The sequence below is a fragment of the Aphis gossypii genome, chromosome 2 (assembly GCF_020184175.1).
Source record: "Aphis gossypii isolate Hap1 chromosome 2, ASM2018417v2, whole genome shotgun sequence".
In the NCBI taxonomy this organism is placed as follows: domain Eukaryota; kingdom Metazoa; phylum Arthropoda; class Insecta; order Hemiptera; family Aphididae; genus Aphis; species Aphis gossypii.
The window spans coordinates 80,959,764-80,981,800 of NC_065531.1; the positions used below are offsets into that span (position 1 = coordinate 80,959,764).

General features: G+C 25.2%; 1 protein-coding gene across 2 annotated transcripts; it reads right to left on the bottom strand.

Moving 5' to 3' along the window:
- Nucleotides 1-2,866: 2,866 nt before the first annotated feature.
- Nucleotides 2,867-21,106, bottom strand: LOC114121368 (heterogeneous nuclear ribonucleoprotein K homolog). Of its 2 annotated transcripts, none has more exons than XM_027983668.2 (12): nucleotides 20,906-21,106; nucleotides 11,189-11,286; nucleotides 11,054-11,110; nucleotides 10,457-10,500; nucleotides 9,682-9,763; nucleotides 9,465-9,611; nucleotides 8,872-9,000; nucleotides 8,614-8,807; nucleotides 8,147-8,337; nucleotides 6,567-6,682; nucleotides 4,816-4,985; nucleotides 2,867-3,536 (listed from the first exon to the last, which is right to left on the bottom strand). In XM_027983668.2, the coding sequence occupies exons 2-12, from the start codon at nucleotides 11,282-11,284 to the stop codon at nucleotides 3,488-3,490; spliced, it is 1,275 nt and encodes a 424-aa protein (XP_027839469.1). In that variant the 5' UTR covers nucleotides 11,285-11,286; nucleotides 20,906-21,106; the 3' UTR covers nucleotides 2,867-3,487. The 2 variants fall into 2 exon arrangements, with proteins under 2 accessions (XP_027839469.1, XP_027839467.1); XM_027983666.2 differs by lacking the exon at nucleotides 20,906-21,106 and adding an exon at nucleotides 15,243-15,384.
- Between the last annotated feature and the right edge of the window lie 931 nt (nucleotides 21,107-22,037).

Genomic DNA, 22,037 nt, shown 5'->3' on the forward strand with positions numbered 1-22,037 from the left:
GCTTTAAAAATGCCAATTCTATAATATGATTCAAACTTTGTTTAAGTTTTTATTTAGATGGTATTCGGTTTAACGATGATCAAAATTTAAATGTTTTCATTGACCATTTTGAATCTCAAAAAACTTTAAAATGCTTTCTTATTGCACACTTAATTTGTGTTACGAATAATGTACCGTGTAAATTGCAAACCTCTTATCATTATCACAATCTATCATTGTCCAGGCTCTACGTGTATTAATCAGTTAGTTAGTCGGATTATCTTATAGCTATTAAGCTTGGCGTTGTCCGTGAGACGACTCTCTGACGATTATGCGAGCAGTATTTTATTATCAGGTAGACAACACACCTTTTGTGGATTGTGAACTCCACGAGATGTGTGCGTAAGTTTTTAGTTTCTAACCCTTAAGTTTCAAAGTTATATCAACTGTTTTTTTTTACTACGGTGGATTAGAAGCAATAATGTGCCGTCTCGTGGTTTTGTATTTGGTCGGTATAACAATCTGACTTTTGTGTTGATCACTTTTTTATTATAACTAATTATTAAAAACCAATAGCAACCATTTATAAACAAAAATTTCTACTATAAATATTTCAAAATCACATACAAAAATTTTGTTTGTTTTCAAATCTATTGTGATAGAAACTTTCTCCGTGATATACTCTTTCGTTAAAAAAAAAAAAAAAATTGAGAAGATCTTATGAGTAGTTTCAGAGTTTACTCTGAAGTATATCTGCAAAAATATGTATTCGTCATATCGATTCGGTAGTAGACTGCCAACCAAATAATATACCCGGCCTTAGACTTTAAAAGTAGGTATATCACCTTCAACTATTTTACCACTTTTAAATTATGTCATTTGAAAAGCATTATTATAACGAAACATGTTACGCTTGAATTATCCATGTTTAGTATATGATCGCCTATAAGAAATGTAAAAATAATTCATTGGTTCAGAAGGGGGACAAAACTCTTCTAATTTAATTTTTCTATTTAAACGACACATTCCTTTAGATTCAATATTTCACCTTAGAGCTAAACAATCCTGACAAACAATAGACATTGCACCTAATGAAACCATCGGTTCATTTTTATAATCAATAATAAAATCGTAATTCATTGCAGAGTATTCTTTATTAAGCCATGCATTGACATTTCTTTCACGATTTTGTAAAAGTTTATTGTTTCGTTCAGCAGAATTTTCATTGCTACGTACTAAAGGTACTCTTTTTGCGTTTGCCGAACTACGTCTTATAGTAGACCTTCGCTTATGCATGATTTAAGTGCAAACGTACGTAACTACAACTTCAAAAACCTAACGTGACATTGAAGTGTACTTTTTGCTTATATGCGCCTATTCAGTATTGTAGCGTGCCCCGTGTGAGCAACCGTAGTGATATAGATTTGAGGTGAAAATTGAAATACCTACCTAATAAATGCTGATGGAGTATATTTAAAGTGTTTTATTGTAAAAATATTCTCAGTCCAAATAATTATACGCATCGATAACGATAAATAATTTGTTATTTATTTACTATAAAATAACCAGGTTATTAGGTATGTTTCTACAAACAAATTTTTACCATGTTTCCCGATATAATAATCTTTTTCAGCATAATTCCTATATACGTCGAAATTTTATACGAATAAATTGTACATTAAAACCTTTCCTGCATCTAGACCTATTGGCTATTGTTTAGTGCAACGGTTGTCAAACTTTTTTTTGCGAAGCCCTTGAGATGCTAAAAAAAATTTACGGGGCCTCAACAACTTGAAATACCAATTTAACAACTCATAAAAAAATATGAATCAATAAATTGCTAATATACAAACGTTATACAACATAAATGTTACTTGTAACAATTTAACGAATAATTATATATGTACTTAATTCAGATGTACCCGCGGAGCCCCTAGATTAGTTAATATAAATGTACCTACAACACGTTTTTTATGCTTAACACTTTTTTGGATAGTTATGTGTATATACTTGTACGGTTTTTTGTTAAAATATGCAAAAATATGCAGAACATGCAAAACTATGCACTACAAAATAATGATACTTAATCAAACAAATAAAGATTTGTGGACACTCGTTGACTGCATTTATATGATGTTGAAAATTGCAACATGCGTTTTATGCAAAACCCGGTCTTTAATTATAAGTAACTAGGTAATAACTGTACTTATCGAAGACCATATTTATGAATGCTTGAAATTTTTGAACTATTTACTTTTTCTTCTCTTTAAAATTAGAAACTTCCTACCCCTCTTTTTTACTATTATTTAAAAAAAAATTGATACAAATATAACTAATTGAAAATTCAAATGAGTTTTATTGTAATGATTGTATTAAATGTTAAAAAAATGTAAAATAGATGTATTACCCATCATATTTAGAGTTTTGTATTAACTTGATTGATTCTTTTAAAAAACAGAAATTTATATTTTCATAGGACTCTTCTTTAACATAAAAAATTTCAAAATCTTAAAAATATGGTCTTATAGCAGATTTAAAAATGTCAAGATTTGGAATTTAAATAGTTACTTAATTAAAGATGATTAAGAGAAAAAACATGATCAATAAATCACTTTGTAAAATAATAATTATTAATTACTTATTATATATTTATAATTAAAGCTTTTGTAGTTTAAGAATCATTGACATGTGTATCAATCAAAATGCATTATATAAAATTACCATTAATGCCAAAGAGTACACATGATGTAAGTTAAATTTTAATAAGTCTAATCACCAAAGTTAAACAATTGATTAGATTAAAAAATACTGCATACCAAACTATAATAATTTGAAATCCTAAAATATTTTCAGGATTAGGAAGTTAACTATAGAAAATTACATACAATTAAAACCACAGAACACACTGTATTACTTATTCAGCATTATTACACCAGTACAAAATTTTCATCCACAATACAGATAATAAATTACATGGTCTATAAAATTATTTATTTAAATATAACCTAATATTAATAATTAATACCTAATTTATAATTTAAATTTAAAAAAAAATGTGTGGATAAAGTTGTAAAATGTATATAATTTTGTATATTATATATTTAAAAGGTTTATAATTATTATAAATCAACTTAATAAATATAAATGTATTTCTTAGGTATTTTACTACATTTCTTAATTGTTTAAAATTAAAAAAAAACTTATGAACTATAATTTAATGATGGAAATCTGTATTAATATAATGTCATATATTTACAAAAAAAAAGTATATAAATAGAAGTACAAACAACTGAAAATACAGGTAAAATAAACATGAGCCACTCTCAATGTATATTTCAGTTATCTCTCTTCTCCAGACAAATTAAAAACCAAATGAAATTAAATACACGGATCATTACTAATGGGTACTAATAATTAACTACATTAAATAGTATGAAATGAGTATAATATAAGATTGAAAACATAATTGAATAGCAAAACACAAATTGCATTTTATTGTTTTTTTTTTTTACATGAAGCCATCGGCACCAGGACCTCCAGGTTTTTGGGCTTGAACGCTAAAACAAAAAATAAAGTAATTTTAACTTCATACTTATAAATTTAAAACCTTAAGATGATTAAATAGTTTTAAAATATATTCATTGACAATGTTTTGAAATATATCAATTGTTTTATTTTTATTTTTACACAGATGTGCAATATTAAAATTTTAAAAGTAATAAAGCTATACAAAAATAAATATGGATTTAAATATAATACATATCTTAACTCAGTACTTAAGCTAGAGTAGATTATAATTTATATATATATATATATATATATATAAATATATATATTTTAGTAAGGTTAATTTTTAATACTTTTGATAAACAATGTTTTTCAAAATTACGAAATAATTTTAAAAACAACAAATAACAACAATCCATGCAAGCATTAACACCTTTATATTTAGATGCTTTAATGTTAGGGGAAATAATAAAAATCTGCCAATTGAAGTTTTAACATATTGATAAAATTTAAAGAACATCATAAAATACTAAATGAGATTTTTAATTATTCATTGTGATTTAAACTATCCATTTTATTAGAATAATGCTATACTAGTAGTAATAAGTGCTACACAAAGTTGTGAACAAATAACAATAAATATTTAAATAATACAGAATTTATAAAAAAAAAAAAATTATATTAATAAATAATAATTAAAACACATTTTTTTTTAAATTAAAAAAACCAGTAAATTTATATTATTTCCCATATTAACCATAAAAAAATGTAACTAAGCAAGGTTTTTAAATGCAATTGAAACAGTAAAAACATGTAATTATATTACATAGACATATAATATTATTGAACATTATAAGATATCTAACATAAAATAAATAATAGCAATAAATTAAATTTTCAATAAAATGTAGTTTTAAAACATTTTAATGAAATTTTAATTAAAATTAAGGTTAGAAGAAAATAAAGATACTTTAAGATAAAAAATACAATACAAAATTATAATATTTTTTAAACATACATATCCTTAGTAAAATATAAAGCATATAAGTTATTAGATAGTTAATTAAGTAGATAAAAGCAGTTATGGTTGTTGCATGCTGTTAATCGATACTTTCGTAAGAAGACTAGAGACTTTTTGTTAGGAAAATACATTTTTTTTAAAACAACAAAATCACTAGTCTTCCATACGATAGTTAACGGTTTTCTTGTAGCTGAGAACCCATAGTTAGCTGCATGGCACTTCGTTTATACATGTTAGTAATTTTTATTAAAATCCTTTCACCTTAAATAATACATATTAAGATAAAAATAAAAACATGAAATACTAACCATTGTTGTAATAAATATTGTGCCATTTGAATTTGACTGTCTGTGCCATTTATAGTGATTATTCGTTCATCTGAGCCTTCAGTTGGTTCGCCAATAGTGATTCCGGCTCCTGAATCTTGGCGTATGCGACGGATTCTAGCGCCGGCCTTGCCGATTATCGCGCCCGCGAGCTTTAAAGCAAACAACATACATTTAAATAAAGTATAAATAAACACAATATAACTAAAAATAATAAATCCTTATATTATTTTGATATATTATAATTTTTGCCTATATTTATCAAAATATACAAAAAAAATTAACTTAAAAATAAATATATTAATTTAAAAATTCTTAATTATTCGTTCTAATAAATTTTACTAACAAAACTCAATTATACAATTTTTTAATAATTAGTGAATTTATTATATAAGTACCTATATATTTTTTTGTTATTTTTCATAAAATTAAAATGATTTTAAATTTATGGTATCTAAAACTTACTTTGAAATATCTTTAAATAAACTATCTTTAGAGTCCAATAATATGTTAAATTAAACTTTAAAACCGATGATCTTTTAAAAAATCTAAGTGTCATTGAGTAATTAGAAATCAATTTTGAATTTAACAAACAAAGTGATAGCTTAATGGCATGTCAACTAAGTAGATAATTGCAGTTACTATTAAACTAGTGTTAAATAAATAAAATATATTTTAATTGATAGATTAACATAAATTATGTTAAATGAAGATAGTTAAGATAGTTAAGCAAACATATTATATTATTATTGAAGTTAAACTAACATTCATCATTACTAGTTTAAATCAAAATACCATAATAAATAATATGTTAAAATATAAAATATTTGTATTTAGTTATAAGCATCATATATTTTAATTACACAAAAAGTTATTCAATTATATTAGTATAATAAATGTTATCAATTTTAGTTCATTTATAATGGAGGAAATATACACAATATACAAAAAGTTTGTCTAACAGCCAGTGCAAGAGATGATTAGAAAAGTGATTGAGAATTTATAATTTATACCCAATACATTTAAAATATAATATAATATTTAAATTAGGATTTTTTTTCCTCCAAAGGCAATTATGTTTAAATTGATTGTTTGAATTGATTTCAAAGTTAAATTTACAAATATTACACACCCAAAATGCATTATTTGCTTATATTTTTAATATCCAATAAGGAAATTAAAAAATAATTCTACTTTTGAGATAAAATATTTAAAAAAAAAAAAATACGTATAAGAGCACACAAGGGATCGCATACCGAAAAACAATGGAAGCAACAGTTTTGATCGCTAAATTGGAACTACTCAAGACAAACGTACCGAAACATCAAATAATATAATAAAATAAAAATTTAGTTGGAGTGTTAATTGAAGCATATAATAAACTATCTTAAAGGAAACATTAATATCTCATATTCCATCCTATGAAACCAGTCTTCTCTTCTTTAAGCATTCTTAATTTTGCTTTCTTTTTCTGTTACCTGTAGTAATTCTTGTTTTAATTGTTTCTTTATCACTTAAATAAGAAATAACAATGCATTATTCCTTCCCTACTAGTAATACTCTTTTTTTTTACATAAATTTGAATGAAATCTACGAATTCAAAATACTTTTGAAAATGTAGAGTTTAGTTAATTAAATTTAATCCTCTATGTTTTTCATTTATTGATAATTTTTATGCTTTTCGGTACGCAAGCCTTGTGCATAACTCCGTCAACGGTAAAACTGTCACTTACATCTTTCGGAATAGTGACTTGCGTAGAACCGTTAAAAGCTGCAGGTTTCCCAGTTCCAGCACCCATAGCTGGGGGAGGCATACTAAAATCACTCATAGGACCATCGTCAAAGCCACCTTTTATAATAAAAAATAAGAATTACATTATACAAGAAAACCTGGTATTAAAAAAAAAAATTGTTCCAAATGATTCCAAATTATCTCACGCATAACCTATTAGTTTTGATTATATTAAGCCTGTTTTTAGTTCTATACTAAAAAATTAACGCTATGTGTCAAATTCAGCAAAAAATGTATGCATGTGTGATGAATTTACTTCATAACTGCATTCATAAACATTTATGGAGCATTTTATAAACATTATTCCTGTCAGCCACGGTTTTTATGCCACAATATAGATTTGTGTTATTAATATTTATACATTCAACACACAGCGCAAATTTTTACTGGATTTATGGATCTGGCTTAATATAAAAAAAAATAATATATCATTTAGATGATAATGGAAACAAATAATTTATAAACTCCAATTTGTATTAGTATTTACAATTAAAATTTATAATATTACTTAATAATATTAATAATAAAATATAGGTATATAAGTTTCATATTATTATTATTATTATTTTTTTTTATTCCGACAATAATACATTTATTTATCATGTGCAGTAGAGAGGTTGTCTTATTAATCTGGAGATAAACTAATCCAAATAGACTTGAAACTTATCACACCACTATCTTAAAAGACATATTTTACCATAGAGTTGTACAATGATCATTAAAATAATTAAAAAGATTAAGACAGTATGTTGCACAAGTACATTATTAATATAATTATACAATACATATTATGTTGATTAAGTTTGTCAGTTGTGTGCAATACCTACTGGCTACTAATAACTAAAATAATAAATTTAAAAATTCATTTTTATTTTCAAATTTTAATTTTAATTGCAAGAAAATATTATTTAATAAAGTTTCAAGTAATCTAAATGACTTTATACTGCAATCCTTTCAGATTAACAAGACCTTACATTTAAGTAATTTAAAAAAATATATTTAATTTTCATAAAGCCAGAAACCATAGTTTTTTATTTTTTTAAGAAGACAAGTTTCAATATTTAAAATTTTAAATTATATTAGGTAATAATATAATATTATTTATGTATGTATGTATGTATATAATTTGTGCGTGATTATTTTTTTTTTTTTTTTAGTGTATAAGATTCAAGTTATAAATAATTGAAAAAAAAAAATTATAAATTTAAATATTGTTAAATTGTTAAATACTTCTAAAAATTTAGTTAGATCAAAATTATCTAGGACCTATTATTCAGTCATTTTAGAATGAAATTTATTAATCCAACATTTTTAATTACATAATTTGATTAAATTAAAACATAATGTATACTTCTTGCTAATTCCTCAAATATAAAAAATAAAATTAACTTTTGTAATATAATCTAATAATTAACAAAAACTAGAATTAAAGCAAACAATGTTTGTGCTAGTCCCAACTAAATTAAAATAATTAATACATAAATACTATTATAAAAACCAAAAATTAATAAAACAACTTACCACCATAACCTCCGCCGCCGCCACCAAAGTTTCCAGATCCAACATTATTCCCATAACCACCTGGTCCACCACCATAGCCTCCAGTATTGCCTCCATAATTTCCTCCACCAGTATTATTGAATCCTCCACCGCCACCGCCGCCAAAGCCACCACCGCCACCACGACCACCACCGCCGCCTCTGGAATAAGCCCTTAAACACAAAATAAGAATTATTAAATATATTAATAAATAAAAATAACAACAAGTCATATTTTTATCAATAAATAATAATTAACTTATAAATATAATACAATTAACTTTTATACTAAAAAATAAGAAATTAATATGGCCTGTGAACTCTCCAAGAAACACATTTTTTGCAATCCAAGAACTGATTTATTTAATAATTATACTTTACACATTATATAATTGATTGATACTAGATGCTCAAAATATTTTTTTAAAAAAGACATGACGTAATACTTACATTCCACGGTTGTTCATAGGTCCACCACCACCACCGCCTTGGAATCTTCCTGGTCCAGGTGGTCCACGTTGATTCATATTACCGCCTCTCATACCACCACCACCAGCTGGATTACCATAACCACCATATTCATCAGAATAGTATTCGTCAAAATTATTAGGATCATAAGGATCTTCTGCTCCTTTAACGGGTGCCTAAAAAATAAAATCAACAAATAAATTGAAATTGAAAAATTCATATATTTTTATAAAAACTTACAGTTTTTAGTAAATCCAGGACTTCCCTTACGCAATCTGAACAGGTATTTGGTTTTCCAGTTATTTGAACAACTCTATCAGTGCTCATAGGACAACAACTCGTGTAAATTTTAATCCGTGATCCAGTTTTCTAAAAAAAATTAATTTTATTTCATGATATTAAGGCATTACATAATTACGCATACGATAAAAGAAAATGTATGCAACTTAAACTTATCATTTAAAGGTTAGCAATAGAATAAGTATTTATATATATATATATATATATATATAATTTAATTTAATATTGGTATATTATTAGATTAAGATTTTGGAATACTAACACAAATTCATAAACACAATTATCCAGTTATAACCTAATCATCAAACCAATAAGCTATTGAATTATATCTAGGTAAATATACTAGATTTAATATTATTTTATAATTAGTATTGCATTATAGTACTATATTACAAAAAATATTCTTTGTTTAATGCACTTTCTTCATTTTCGACTATGCACAAATTAGTCATTAATATAAATTAAAACCTGACTATTAGGTAAATTATTTAATATTGTTACAACTATTAATTTATCATAAGTGCTGAACTAACCTCTCTCAGCTCTTTAACTTTTAATCCTCCTTTTCCAATTATACATCCAGCTTGACTTTGGTGTACTAACATTCTGACATCAACATCAGTCTCTCCTTGATTATCATTATTACCTTGACCGCCGCCAGCTCCACCACGTTTAAATCTCTAATCATAAATAATATTTAAATTAATAAAAATGAATATATTTATTTTTTATTTATGTTTAAATACTTACTGAACCACCATCTTCTAAATTACCCATAACTTCACCCAAAACTTTCAAAGCATTGTCATTACTTGATATAATAGTCAGTATTCTACCAAAAAAATAAAATAAATTATTATCTGAATTCACATGAATATATAAGGCTGACAAAAAAAGAAAGCATATTACTAAGAATGGACCAATTTATAAACACTAACAGTAAAATAATAAAATAAATCATAGGAAAAATTGTTATGTTGGTAATATTTTATAATTAAATTATATTGATAAATTAACTTGATAACAATAAAAATAAACAGTTTATAATTTATGCAGGTTTTTTATTGGTCTACTCTTAGTATATTTCCCCATAAAACTCACAAACAGAAAAAGAAATTTTTCAGTTTAACTGATTTACAGGACAAACGGAAAGTGATATAGCATACAGTTCTGTAATATTTAATTTATATTCTTTAATTGTATTTGGATATAATGGATTTAGTCTTAAGAGTTTTTTTCAGTGTAAGATCCCAGTGTAGGAGGCAATTTTTAAGTTTTCAAACTATTTTTAAATTAACCACAAAGTGAAATTTGAAAAAAACTGCAAGCTCTGAAAGCCATATGAGAAATCAACCTACTTTCTTTAAATAACATTTCTCAAATTTAGAGGCTTTCAGACAATTAAATAATTTATCAACAACAAAATGGTTATAAATACACATCTGAATCTACTAAAGAAAAAAAAAGTTATGCATAAAAGAAAATTTTAAGTATATATATGAGAGATTGATGATGGATGATTTACCGTTCAGGACCCGGGCAATCTGGGACAGTGACTGTGGCATTGTACTGTTAGATGGACAGCATCAGGTAGTATCCGTTATTGTTCGCAGGTTGTATTCGTCGATGATTGAGGTTCAGGGCATATTCGTGGTATATGCAGAGGGGCCCAGGGTACCACGGGACATGTGAAATTAATCACATCGAGGGGCATGGGCATATGGGCATAGAACACATAACAAATTTCCAAGATCAGTCCTGTTTTGGTTAAGTTACATAGCAACTATACATGATTATTATTTGAACTTTATAATTCCAGTTTCCTTTTTTTAACTTAATATGTTCCGAGAGGAAAAATATCAAATAGGCCTACTTACCTTCACTTCATAAATATTTCTATTAATTTTAATTTTATTAGATCCAATAATTGGGACTATTGAAAAATATTAAATAGTCTAACAATATTTCTTCATGGTAAACTGAGCGCCTCAACCAAACAAGAGTAAATTATAAAGGGATTAAATGTAGATAACAATAATCAATAGTAGGCCTATTTTGGTTGATTTTGAATTTTTAGTACATTTAACAAACATAATTTTCAAATTTTAAACAAAAAACTCACGTCTGTACGCAGTCTGGAAATGTTGAATCCACCCTTACCAATAATCGAACCAGCAACCTAAAATAATTAATTATTAATTTAAAACTAATAACAGGCTGAATTTTTAAATTCATTTAAGTTGAGAAGCCAAAGTACCTTGCTTGGTATAAGAACTCTTAATTCTATGTCATCAGGACCCATCTTAGGCCGTTTAAATGGGGCATTGGAATGACCATCATTGAATCTCTTCATGTCTGAAACGTTAAAATAAAATATTTTTTAATGTAATTAACTCAATTTAAATAAAATAATTATGTTTTACAAAACCATAGATTGATGTTTCTTTAATTTAAAAAAAAATGGATGTACTTCACAAACTTATCAAGATGAAAATTATATAATTGGAAAAAAACTTTAAGGAAGCCACTTCTCTATACATATTCAACTAATAAGGTCTATTAATTTTTATTAAATTTCAAGTTTAAAGACCAGGTATTTTTTTTTTTTTTATACATTCACTTTTTAGTTTTCAATTATAATAAATTAAATGTTAAGGTACCTATTGGCTATTATACATGTAACATATGTAATACAAAATAATAATTATATAACATAATTAAAAAAAATTTAAAGTAGACATTTTACACACAATTAATTCAAAATTTCAAAGTATTGAAATAAAATCAATAGTCAATTCAAAATAATATATCTATGATAGATAGAAAATATAATATACAAGTATAACACTATCAATTAAAACCTTGGTATCATTAATCAGTCACTGACAAAAAAAAAATGTAATGTACTATCATTGATTCTATAACAAAACTATAATTGCATTAGATAATTATTTTTTTTATGTCTAATTGGAATAGCTTTGGTTATATTTTTATTTATGGTAGATATTTAAATATTTGTATAGGCCTACAATTCTTTCAATTAATGATTCAATGTCAGAAAAGATTAGGTGACGTGAATGGTAAAATAGTGAGTTAAACTGGTTCAGTGGCAATTTTCTGAACCATTTGTTGTTTTAGTAATAATAAAAATTACGTTACTAATAGTAACTAAATAATTTTATGAATTATGTTAACAAGGATAACATTGCACTAAATTCTTGAATAGACGTACACGATCGAAATAGTGAAAAAAGGCCGTACGCAATCGTAAGCACTCCACAATATTCGTGATGTCTGATAAATAGTAACTTTTCTATTAATTAATGCATAGCCAATGAAATTTTCGTCGTTAAACTTAATTAATTGAGGAAAATATAGCCAAGTCAGCTGCTCAAAAGCGCAGTAGCCGGTTCACAAATGATAACACTCTTAAAGTAAGAATTGCTTAGGTAAGAAACCAAACCACAAACTAGGCGTGGCAAAAACTTAAATTAAAATTCTGCTCAATAGTTTTGCTCAAGTGTATAATTTTTATCAAAAGCCAGTTATTTTCTCGGTAAAATCACGCTTTTAAAAAATACATTTGTTTTTGTTTTTAGAATATTGATAAATGAAAATTAAATCATTACTCAAATATTCGAGCAGTAATAAATTAGTTATTTTTTATTAATTATTATATTATACATGTTTAAATTTACACTACCAAACAAAATATATTTTGTACAACTAATTCTTCGTAATTCGACTTTTAAATTGGTATACCAAAATTCTATTTAAAAAATAATTAATAAATTTTATCATTTGAAAAAGTAATAACTACGAAAATAACAATAAATACAATTTTTAATCAAAATGTGTTGTATTACAAAGGGTAAGGTAAATCGTAATTTGTAAAAGAACCCTAATCTCGAGAACGAAAATATACAAGTTATGTTTTTTTAAGGATTCAAATACTTAAATTAATTATAAACCACAAATAATACTATCAACACTGAACGCGTGTATAGCTATAACCATACCTACAGGCTACAATAGTGTCATTATTATTAATACCAATAATATTATTAAATATTAATTATCACTCGATGTATTACTATTTTTACGTTATAAATGTCAACAACATTTTATTTATAATTTAATTCACACTATTAAGTTTATTCTCATTTTAATGTCAAGTGTCCATATGTTAACAATACAAAAAATGTAATTACAATTATACAAAAATGATAATATTATAGCGCTAGTGGCAAAATGGTAAAAGAGAAATAAAAATTTATTAGAAAAAAACACGCCAATTTATAGAGAAAATAACTGTCTGAAGAACATATTGAATACACACTTGATCAAACGATATTATAAATTAATACTGAGCAGTCAAAATTAATGTTAGGAAAGATTCCCTACAACAGTTAATAATTTGTTTTTAATCTAAGTTCTACGGAAAATGGTAAAATTAAAAAACCATGTATTTTATATAAATATTTACCTTAAATAAACTAACCACATCTAACCTTACAAAACCAAATATTAATGTAAATATATATATATTTTAAAATCGTAATGACTTAATTTACTTATTATTAATAAATAATAACACATAAAGATAATAGGTAATGTTATGACTTATATAAGTATAATTAACATTGGAAAATACAATTATTAATAATAATGTAAAATTAAAATAGAAATTAATCAATTTAAATTAAGAATGTCTACATAACAATCATGATCTAATACAGTATTCAATAATTATTGATCAGTAAAGTTGTAAGTTAATTATTAATAACCTATACGACAAACATGCAAAATGATTGCTGTAAAAACTTACAATAATTAAAATGTAAATACAGTCAACTAGCAATAACTCACATGTCAAAGAAAAAGGAATAACAAATCAAGTTTCCGAACACTTTGAATTAACGAAAATCAATAAATTATAAATTAAATGATAATCGAAAATTACTCAGTTATAAGTTATACAGTTATACTGACTTATAAGATATCTTTATTTTAAGATACCTACTAATATGAAAAATTTTGAGTAATGATCAAGGATACGATTTAGGAACAAATAATTTACATACATAAAACTGGATTTCGAAGAGACTGTTTCAATAATAATATAGTTTTAAATTAATAGAAAAAAAGTTATTTAAATGTATTTTTTTCGAAAACTTCTTTAAGTAAATACAATTCATCAATTACTTTAATTTAACCATACGAAGATTATTAAAATTTAGTAAGGAAAAAAAATTAAAAACCCAGCAAATGTGAAGTATACTTATATCATTAAGGATCTTATTTTACATAATCATTTTAGCAAGGCTGGCACATTACATAATACACGTTGAGAATTGGTGGGGAGCGATTTGATCGAGGGTAGTTTCATTCACCTTGAGTTCACTGGCATGCATGATACGGCAGACAGCAGACTGGCGCCAACTACCAACCCCTTTTACCCTGCAAGGGGACACTTCCTCTATTCCTATTGATCCAGTAAAAACCAATGTCATGCTATTGCCCCCTAAGTGTATACACTATACTAGACAATATATTGATTAAAAATTACGAAAGTCCATCAGCGTAATTAAATTTACTTTATTTGTTAAACAAAAAAAAGATAAAAATAATACTATTATTATAATATTGTTGTTTTTAATAGGAATTTATATCTTTAAATTCTACAATTTATTATTGCAACAAATAGATTTATTAACAATAAAAAAGTAACATTTTAAAGTAAAAATCGTATTTCAATTTATAGGTCAAATTTTTAAATACAAACAAATTTTAAAACAAATTAAAAAACCGTTTAAATTATATTATTTGAAGTGAGAATTATACGCAATATTATTTTGTGACAAACTAAAAATAAATATATTCATTTTATAATGAAGTGAATATTGGTGAATTATTGCTAACATAATAAGAATCTCTAAAAACATTAACACTATTAGATGAAAAATAGTATAAATGTAACGTAATAAATTAATTAATTGAATCTATTAATTATTCAAATATTATAATTTACATTTACCTACCTACCTATAACTTTATTTTATTTATACATTTTTCATACTAATAATCACTTACCTACCTATTACTGTAGATTTAAATAGATAATAAATCAATAAATATTGATTTTATATTTGCTACATATAAAATAAAATTATTTTAATGATATTAATATCAGCGTTAGGTTAATTAAACTAAATATTTAAAGAAAAACATGTAGAAATATTTTTCAAAAACACGAAGAAAATTATAATATTGAAAATAAATTTAATAACATTAAGTTTTCAAAGACTTACCCATATTATATTTTAACTTGAAAATATATTCATAAGGGAAGAAGTAGACTGTTAGACCGCTTTACTCAGACTGATATAAAAGGGAAACTAAGGGTACCTGGTAAACACTCGCTAGGGCTGTTTACTAAACAGTAACCATGGAAACAGCAATGTAAGTTCAGAAATTGACCACTAACGGTCAGTTTTAAGTTGACTAATTTATTGAAAAGTAAAAAAAAAATGAAATGTTACAGTTTATTATTATTTTTTAATATCTATCAAATACACGTAGGTATTATACGTGTATAATAATAGTCTAAAACTAAACGAACATGCATACCAAACAAGAATATTTTAGTAATATTGTTAAATTAAATCATAAACATATATACATACTTAAGAGTCAAAACTTATTTCATCAATTTATTATTATTATAAAGTTATAACATACAACGTATTATAAAATATTATTTAATATAGTATCTTTTAAAAATGAATTTTTTTCTCCAATCGCTCAAAATTGTTACCACATTTTATTAGATATTTAAAAATTTTTAAAACACAAATGTTAACGTACATTGTATATATTTTTAAATGTAGTTTAAACCCTGAATCGGGAGTATTATTTTTTACATTATACTGAATATTTTAAAGAGTCAAACTAAGAACTTTTATCAAATATTTCTAAATAAAGTAGTCTCGTGTTTACACACTAGTATTTAAATTAGATATTGTATATTTTAATAATAATGAGTAATATATAAAACGTGTATAGTTTATGTAGATATGTACCTACTACTACATGTATATGTTTCTACATTTTTCGACACATTTATCTATATATATAATATATAATTAGGTCATTATACTCGTTACTAAACAAAAAATACTTTAAACAATTATTTTACTGAAATCATTTCTTAAGCTATTCTTAATTTTATTTACATTTTTGAATGATAGCATATTACATTTCATACTCTTAACTTTACTGAATACTTCAAAAATTTTAAACGATTAGTGAATTAATTACAACTTATATGTATTTTAAGCTTAAACTAACGGAGTTGATTGGCACAGGGTATCCCATTAAATGTAGATCTTTCTTCTCATATTATCTTTAACTTAACATATTCATAAGTTATAAATTATAATTACTATTTTGAAATTCGAATTTTAAATAGCCATTTTAGATAATAGATAATTATTTTGCTTTGGAATACTAAATTACAAACATGAGGCCTATTAAAAAAAGTAAAAGACTTAAAAAACGATAAAGATAAAAAATATTGTTTTGAAATCGTTTAAAATTTAAAAAAATATATTTCAGTCAACTTTTGGCTAATTTTTTTCCTTCAAAATAATTAGCTTCACCATATTATACAAATTATTAGTATATTAATATACTATTTAATATATATTATTAAACAATAAATTGGAAAGTGTCAAAAAATAAAAGATATAAAAATTATTAAAGACGCCAGCCTTAAAGAGTATAAATAATTAATAGAACACTTATATTTCTTTACTTATAAACAACTTTTTAAAGAAAAACATTATATTTTCAATGAAATTGTATAATTGACACTTAATAAAAATACCGTGAAAATTCAGCCATTAAACACAATCTACGAAAAAAACTTACTTACTTTAAATTTTAAAGCAGAGTTTAAGATTAATGTTAATCTTTTTTAGTAACAAAATTTAATAAAATTTAGTTTTGTAAACAAATTACGAAGAATATCCCAGATTTAAGGTTACCTATATCAAAATGTCCTATTTCAATATTATAAATAGGTACTAATTTTAAATGTATCTCAGCCTAAAACACGCAGATGAATTTACAGGTTATTAATAAAATCTGTAATACAAATTTGATGTATTTACTGATGCTAAAAATAACTTAACAATACACTCAATAGTCGGAAATTGTATCAAAATTCGTTGATCGGAATAACAAAAAATAATAAGAGTTATAATAATAATAATAATAATAAATAATAACTACAATTTTTCTATTTTATTAGTATTAAGTATACCAAAAATTGTATATTATTAGCAAAGCTTAACAGTAGAAATATTTAGTTTTCTATTCAGCAAAATTTTTACCGATTTATTACTCGTTTTTAACAATGTATGTGTTACACAATGAAAACACCTAATAAGCATGAAACCTTACAAAATTCGTGATTAGGGGAGGATTAGTAAAGGTTTCTCGTTTAAGCTGACTTAACTTTCAGATATATAAGCTATAATTGAAAAATTAAAGCTTAAAATAGAATTATAAAGTCTTATTTTATAATTTACAAAAAAATGAAAATAAAAAATATAGGAAAATACTGAAAAATAAACACTATAAATACAATAAAATATTATAATGTACTCATCATGCCAATAAATGCAAACCATAGGGTATTATTATTTGCTACCCATATGATATTAATAAAAGAAAAGGGGAAAAATAGTGTCATCCATTATGAAAATAAGCTCTTTGTTTGATTGCATGTTCGCATGTCAACCATGGGAATGAAGTGGTACCAGCTTGTTTGTTAACAGTTGCCATGGGAAACACCCATAATATTAAACAGTTTTTATAACCACAGGCAGGCCACAACGTTAATAAAATATTAACAAAATAATAATTATTATAAAAATAAAAAAACCAATATTTATTCAAAGTTCAAACATAACCTGTAGGTAATCCTAATATACAGAAAAAAAATATTTTTTTTTGAATTAGCTATACATAAAAAATAGATTTCTACAATACATTAGTGTAATAAGAATAGGTGATGAAAGTTAATAGCTTAAAATTAGTAATTGTCTTATGTTTGTTTACAAACAAATAAATTATTATTATTTGATGTAACATATAAAATAAAAAAATACTAACTCAGTAAATACTGAGTAGAGAAACTCATAATTTTGAATACAGAATGTAACATGATAGGATTAAGGGTGCCCATATGGGGGGGGGGTAAGGGAGGGATAAGTCCCCCCCTGGAAAATGTTAAAAATCTTAACATATTGTTTACTGTGATCTGAATTTATTTATTTATTTATTTAGATCAAATTTGAAAATGTAATGTATGTATGTAATATAAGATAATCTACAATTTTTTTTTGAAAAATCGGTTTAGTTACTATGAAAAATCAACTAGTTTTTTGTTTTTATTCTTTATTATACATTTTAAAAATATTATGTATTGCCATAGATACAGTATGTATATTATGTATGTGTACACCACCATAATATATCAATTATGATCATAGATATATATGTAATTATATATAATATACATATAGCTATTCCTATTTATAAATGGATTGATAAATTAAAATTTTGTCCCCCTTTGAGAATTTTAATATGGGCGACCTTGGATAGGATGTCTCTTCTACTTATTTTAACTTAAAAAAAAATCTCAACACAACTGATTTTGTACGAATTAAGTGTGTAATTATAATTTTGATTCTCAATAACAAACTTACATACACTTCAGTTTACTCGGTGTCAATCTTAAGAAGTTTATAAATTATATTTTTGTAAATTAATTTACATTAATAATTTACCCAGCTATTAATGGAATAATCCATCCAAGCAAAAATTATCTCATTAAATTTTAATTAAAATTAATGTTAGTGTAAAAACAATTAAAATGTGTAACTATTTTTATATATAGGTAGGATTTAAGATAAATTAGTATTTTGTTATAAAAGTATTAAATAAATGATTTTGCAAGTAACTTCCTAATATTTTTCTAGTGAGTTGATGTGACATGAGTAGGGTTGATCCAGTGCTAAAATTCTGAGCGTACCTCTGGATTAAAATATCTAATAAATCAGAACGCATTGATTGATTTTTTGTTATTGAAAATGTGGTATCAATGATTAAACAACAAGTTTTAGATTTCAAAATTTTGATAATTTAAATATTTTCCAATCTTAGGATCTATTGATTCAAACTTAATTTAAAAATTTTTCTGAAGTTTAATTTGGTTAAAATATTGATGAATAAAATGTATTGAAATAGTTAAAAATAAAAAATGCTGATTGTTAATATAACACAAAATGGGATGTTTAATGATCAAATACTGCGCATTAAGTAGTCCTATAATGTAACTATATTCAGCAAGAGAATACACCGCAATCTCACAAAAACTGGTTATTCTACACATTCTTTCGCTACATCGAGCTATAGTACCTTGATGGCAGGGTCTTAGTGAAGTTTCACAGAGTCTGTAATTTCTTTTGCAGGACAGAACATATTATATTTTATTGACCCATTCGTATATAATATTAATGTTGTAAATTTGAATATATAGAAAATTTGGTGCATTGATTTATAATATGTTTAAATGGCAAAAATCATATTTTATACCTACATAGCTCAATATACATATTACCTAATAGTAATATAATTTTTAATACAAGTTTTCAATAGTTGAGTACTGATATTACTACTCAAATAGATGTTATATCTTTAATACTTTATATTATTTTCAATATGCTTATATCATTTTCAATACTTATGTCAACAATCATATGAATAAAATTAACAATATTATATTTTAACTAGTGTATTTAACTTTCTATTCATTGTTCGAAGAATAATAATATATAGGCTAACAAAACAAAAATGCAATTGAATGTAAATGCAACAAAAGTAAAATAACAACTGTAATAAATATAAGAAAACTAAATCTAAGTATAAAATATCTATACTTATACCAGGGTTGATTAAAACATTAATTTAGGCTTACAAATTGCCTTTAACTGATTCATCAAATGTTTAGTGATTGATTACTAAACCATCAATAATATCTTAGAACCCATATTATTACTAGTAAAAAGTTTAAAATATACCTAATCTAAAATGATAATTTATCATAATATAATATAGTTTTTATTATTTATAATAGTTGGATCTAATAACCTCAAAATTATTCATAAAACAATCCTATAATTTTAAACTATTAATGACATAGATCGCTTACTTGGGAGTTTGGAAGTAGTAATTTATTAATTAATAATTATTGAGGCGTTCCTGGGCTGCGACCAAACCTTATACTTATGAAACCAAACAACTTTAGCAGTGTTCTGACCTAATGGCCGGCCAACAAAAACCTTATACAATATTCATACAATAAGTCCAAGCACCCAGTCACAACCATCGGACAGTTAGTGTTGTCATATCTGACACCATGGTTACGCACTAGACCGACTATGCGAAAATTAATGGTTAGCCCCGTCGTAATATTTTTTCAAGGGATTGGAATAAGAAGAGGCGGACAACGGGTATTGTTGGACACAAGGGGAGGGTGTACCCTACGCACTACGACTAGAACGGGTCATTAGGAGTACGCACAAGGGTAATAGAAAAATATCTAACCATCGGACGTTACGCCTATGCGCGTGCGGTCACGTACGTGCCGCCGCCGGACCGTTACTAAATACTAGGTGCACCGCGACGGCGGGAAACAAAATGCTTATTACGAACTCGAAAGGTTTAACCCTCGAGAGCGGCTAGTAAGGTACAGCCCCGGTCGAAGCATTAATATTACTTATATACTCAACAATTAATTACGTCAACGACGGCTAGAACGCGGGATCAAACGGTGATTTGCCGGCCGGGACGAGGTCGACGCATTCGCGTTAGTCGAAAATACTGTTTGGTTAAAACGTGTTACCTGATAATCTGGAAGTACAGTCTTAAAAGCGTCTAAGCTGTAGATGCGAAACGTCAGTGCTGGTGAATGTCCTCCTTAGTCCTTGTAAACGAGAGTGAAGAACTGAAGAATATAAGAAACGGAAGACTAAATAATATGACGGACAAACGTATAAACTATAAAGTGTATTGTGTATAACAAATTGTTACGACTTCAAAATGGCTGAACCGCAACCGCGTCCTTGCCTGCCGGTAAGATACAGTGGCGGTAAGGTAGTGGGGTATATTTCCAAGGAGTACTATAAAATCATAAACACACACATCGTCGATGGCGGGATTTCGAAAATTTGAAAATTTGAAAAACTGAGAGAATAAAATATAATTGAATTAATTATTAATTCATATGGCGATATTAATAGGCGATACTTTACTTACTTTAACAAAGCTAATTCCAGAATTTTAAAAAATAAAGACTTTTTTTTTACATTTATTATTATATTTTATTACGATCATCGCTATTTTATCGATTATAATTATATAGCATCTATAATACATATAGTTAGTTATAAAAAAAACAAAATAGATACTAATATTATGGATTATTTTAATAAACAAACAAACAATTGCATTTCATTTTGAAAAATTAATGTAATTTTCAATAACTCAGCCACTTTAATTTATAAATAAATAATACACAAATATGTTTTTTTTGTTTTTCTTTAGAGTAGATAGTATAAATATCCTCATTTAGGGCTAAGTGTAAAAAAATGAAAAATGTAAGAAATATGAATTTTTAAAATTGTTTTGTCTCTACTTAATGAATTATTTCATTAAACTATAATATACAACTTTAATTAATTTAACTTAATCATTACCTGTATTCTATATCCTAATGTTCTATGATATGCCATAAACATACCTATCTATTATAGTAAGCACAATTATTGATTATTATTACTTATTAATCATTTACCTCCACTAGGAGATCATTTCACTGTGTACTTATTGTGATTATTTCATTAAATACTATCAATTAATGTTAGTAATAAATAGCCTAATTAGTAATTCTATTTTTTAAAAATGCTGTCATATTGAAGTTTATCTGAAAACCCCATTCAGAATTTAGCAAAAGTAATAGTATACATTTAAAATTG

Bases quoted from the DNA above. Each gene is read 5' to 3' on its own strand.
- LOC114121368 (XM_027983666.2), bottom strand. The intron at 11,111-11,188 runs GTACTTTGGCTT...TAATTATTTTAG, and splicing joins GAGTTCTTATACCAAGCAAG to GTTGCTGGTTCGATTATTGG. The intron at 9,612-9,681 runs GTAAGTATTTAA...ATTTATGATTAG, and splicing joins ATTTAGAAGATGGTGGTTCA to AGATTTAAACGTGGTGGAGC.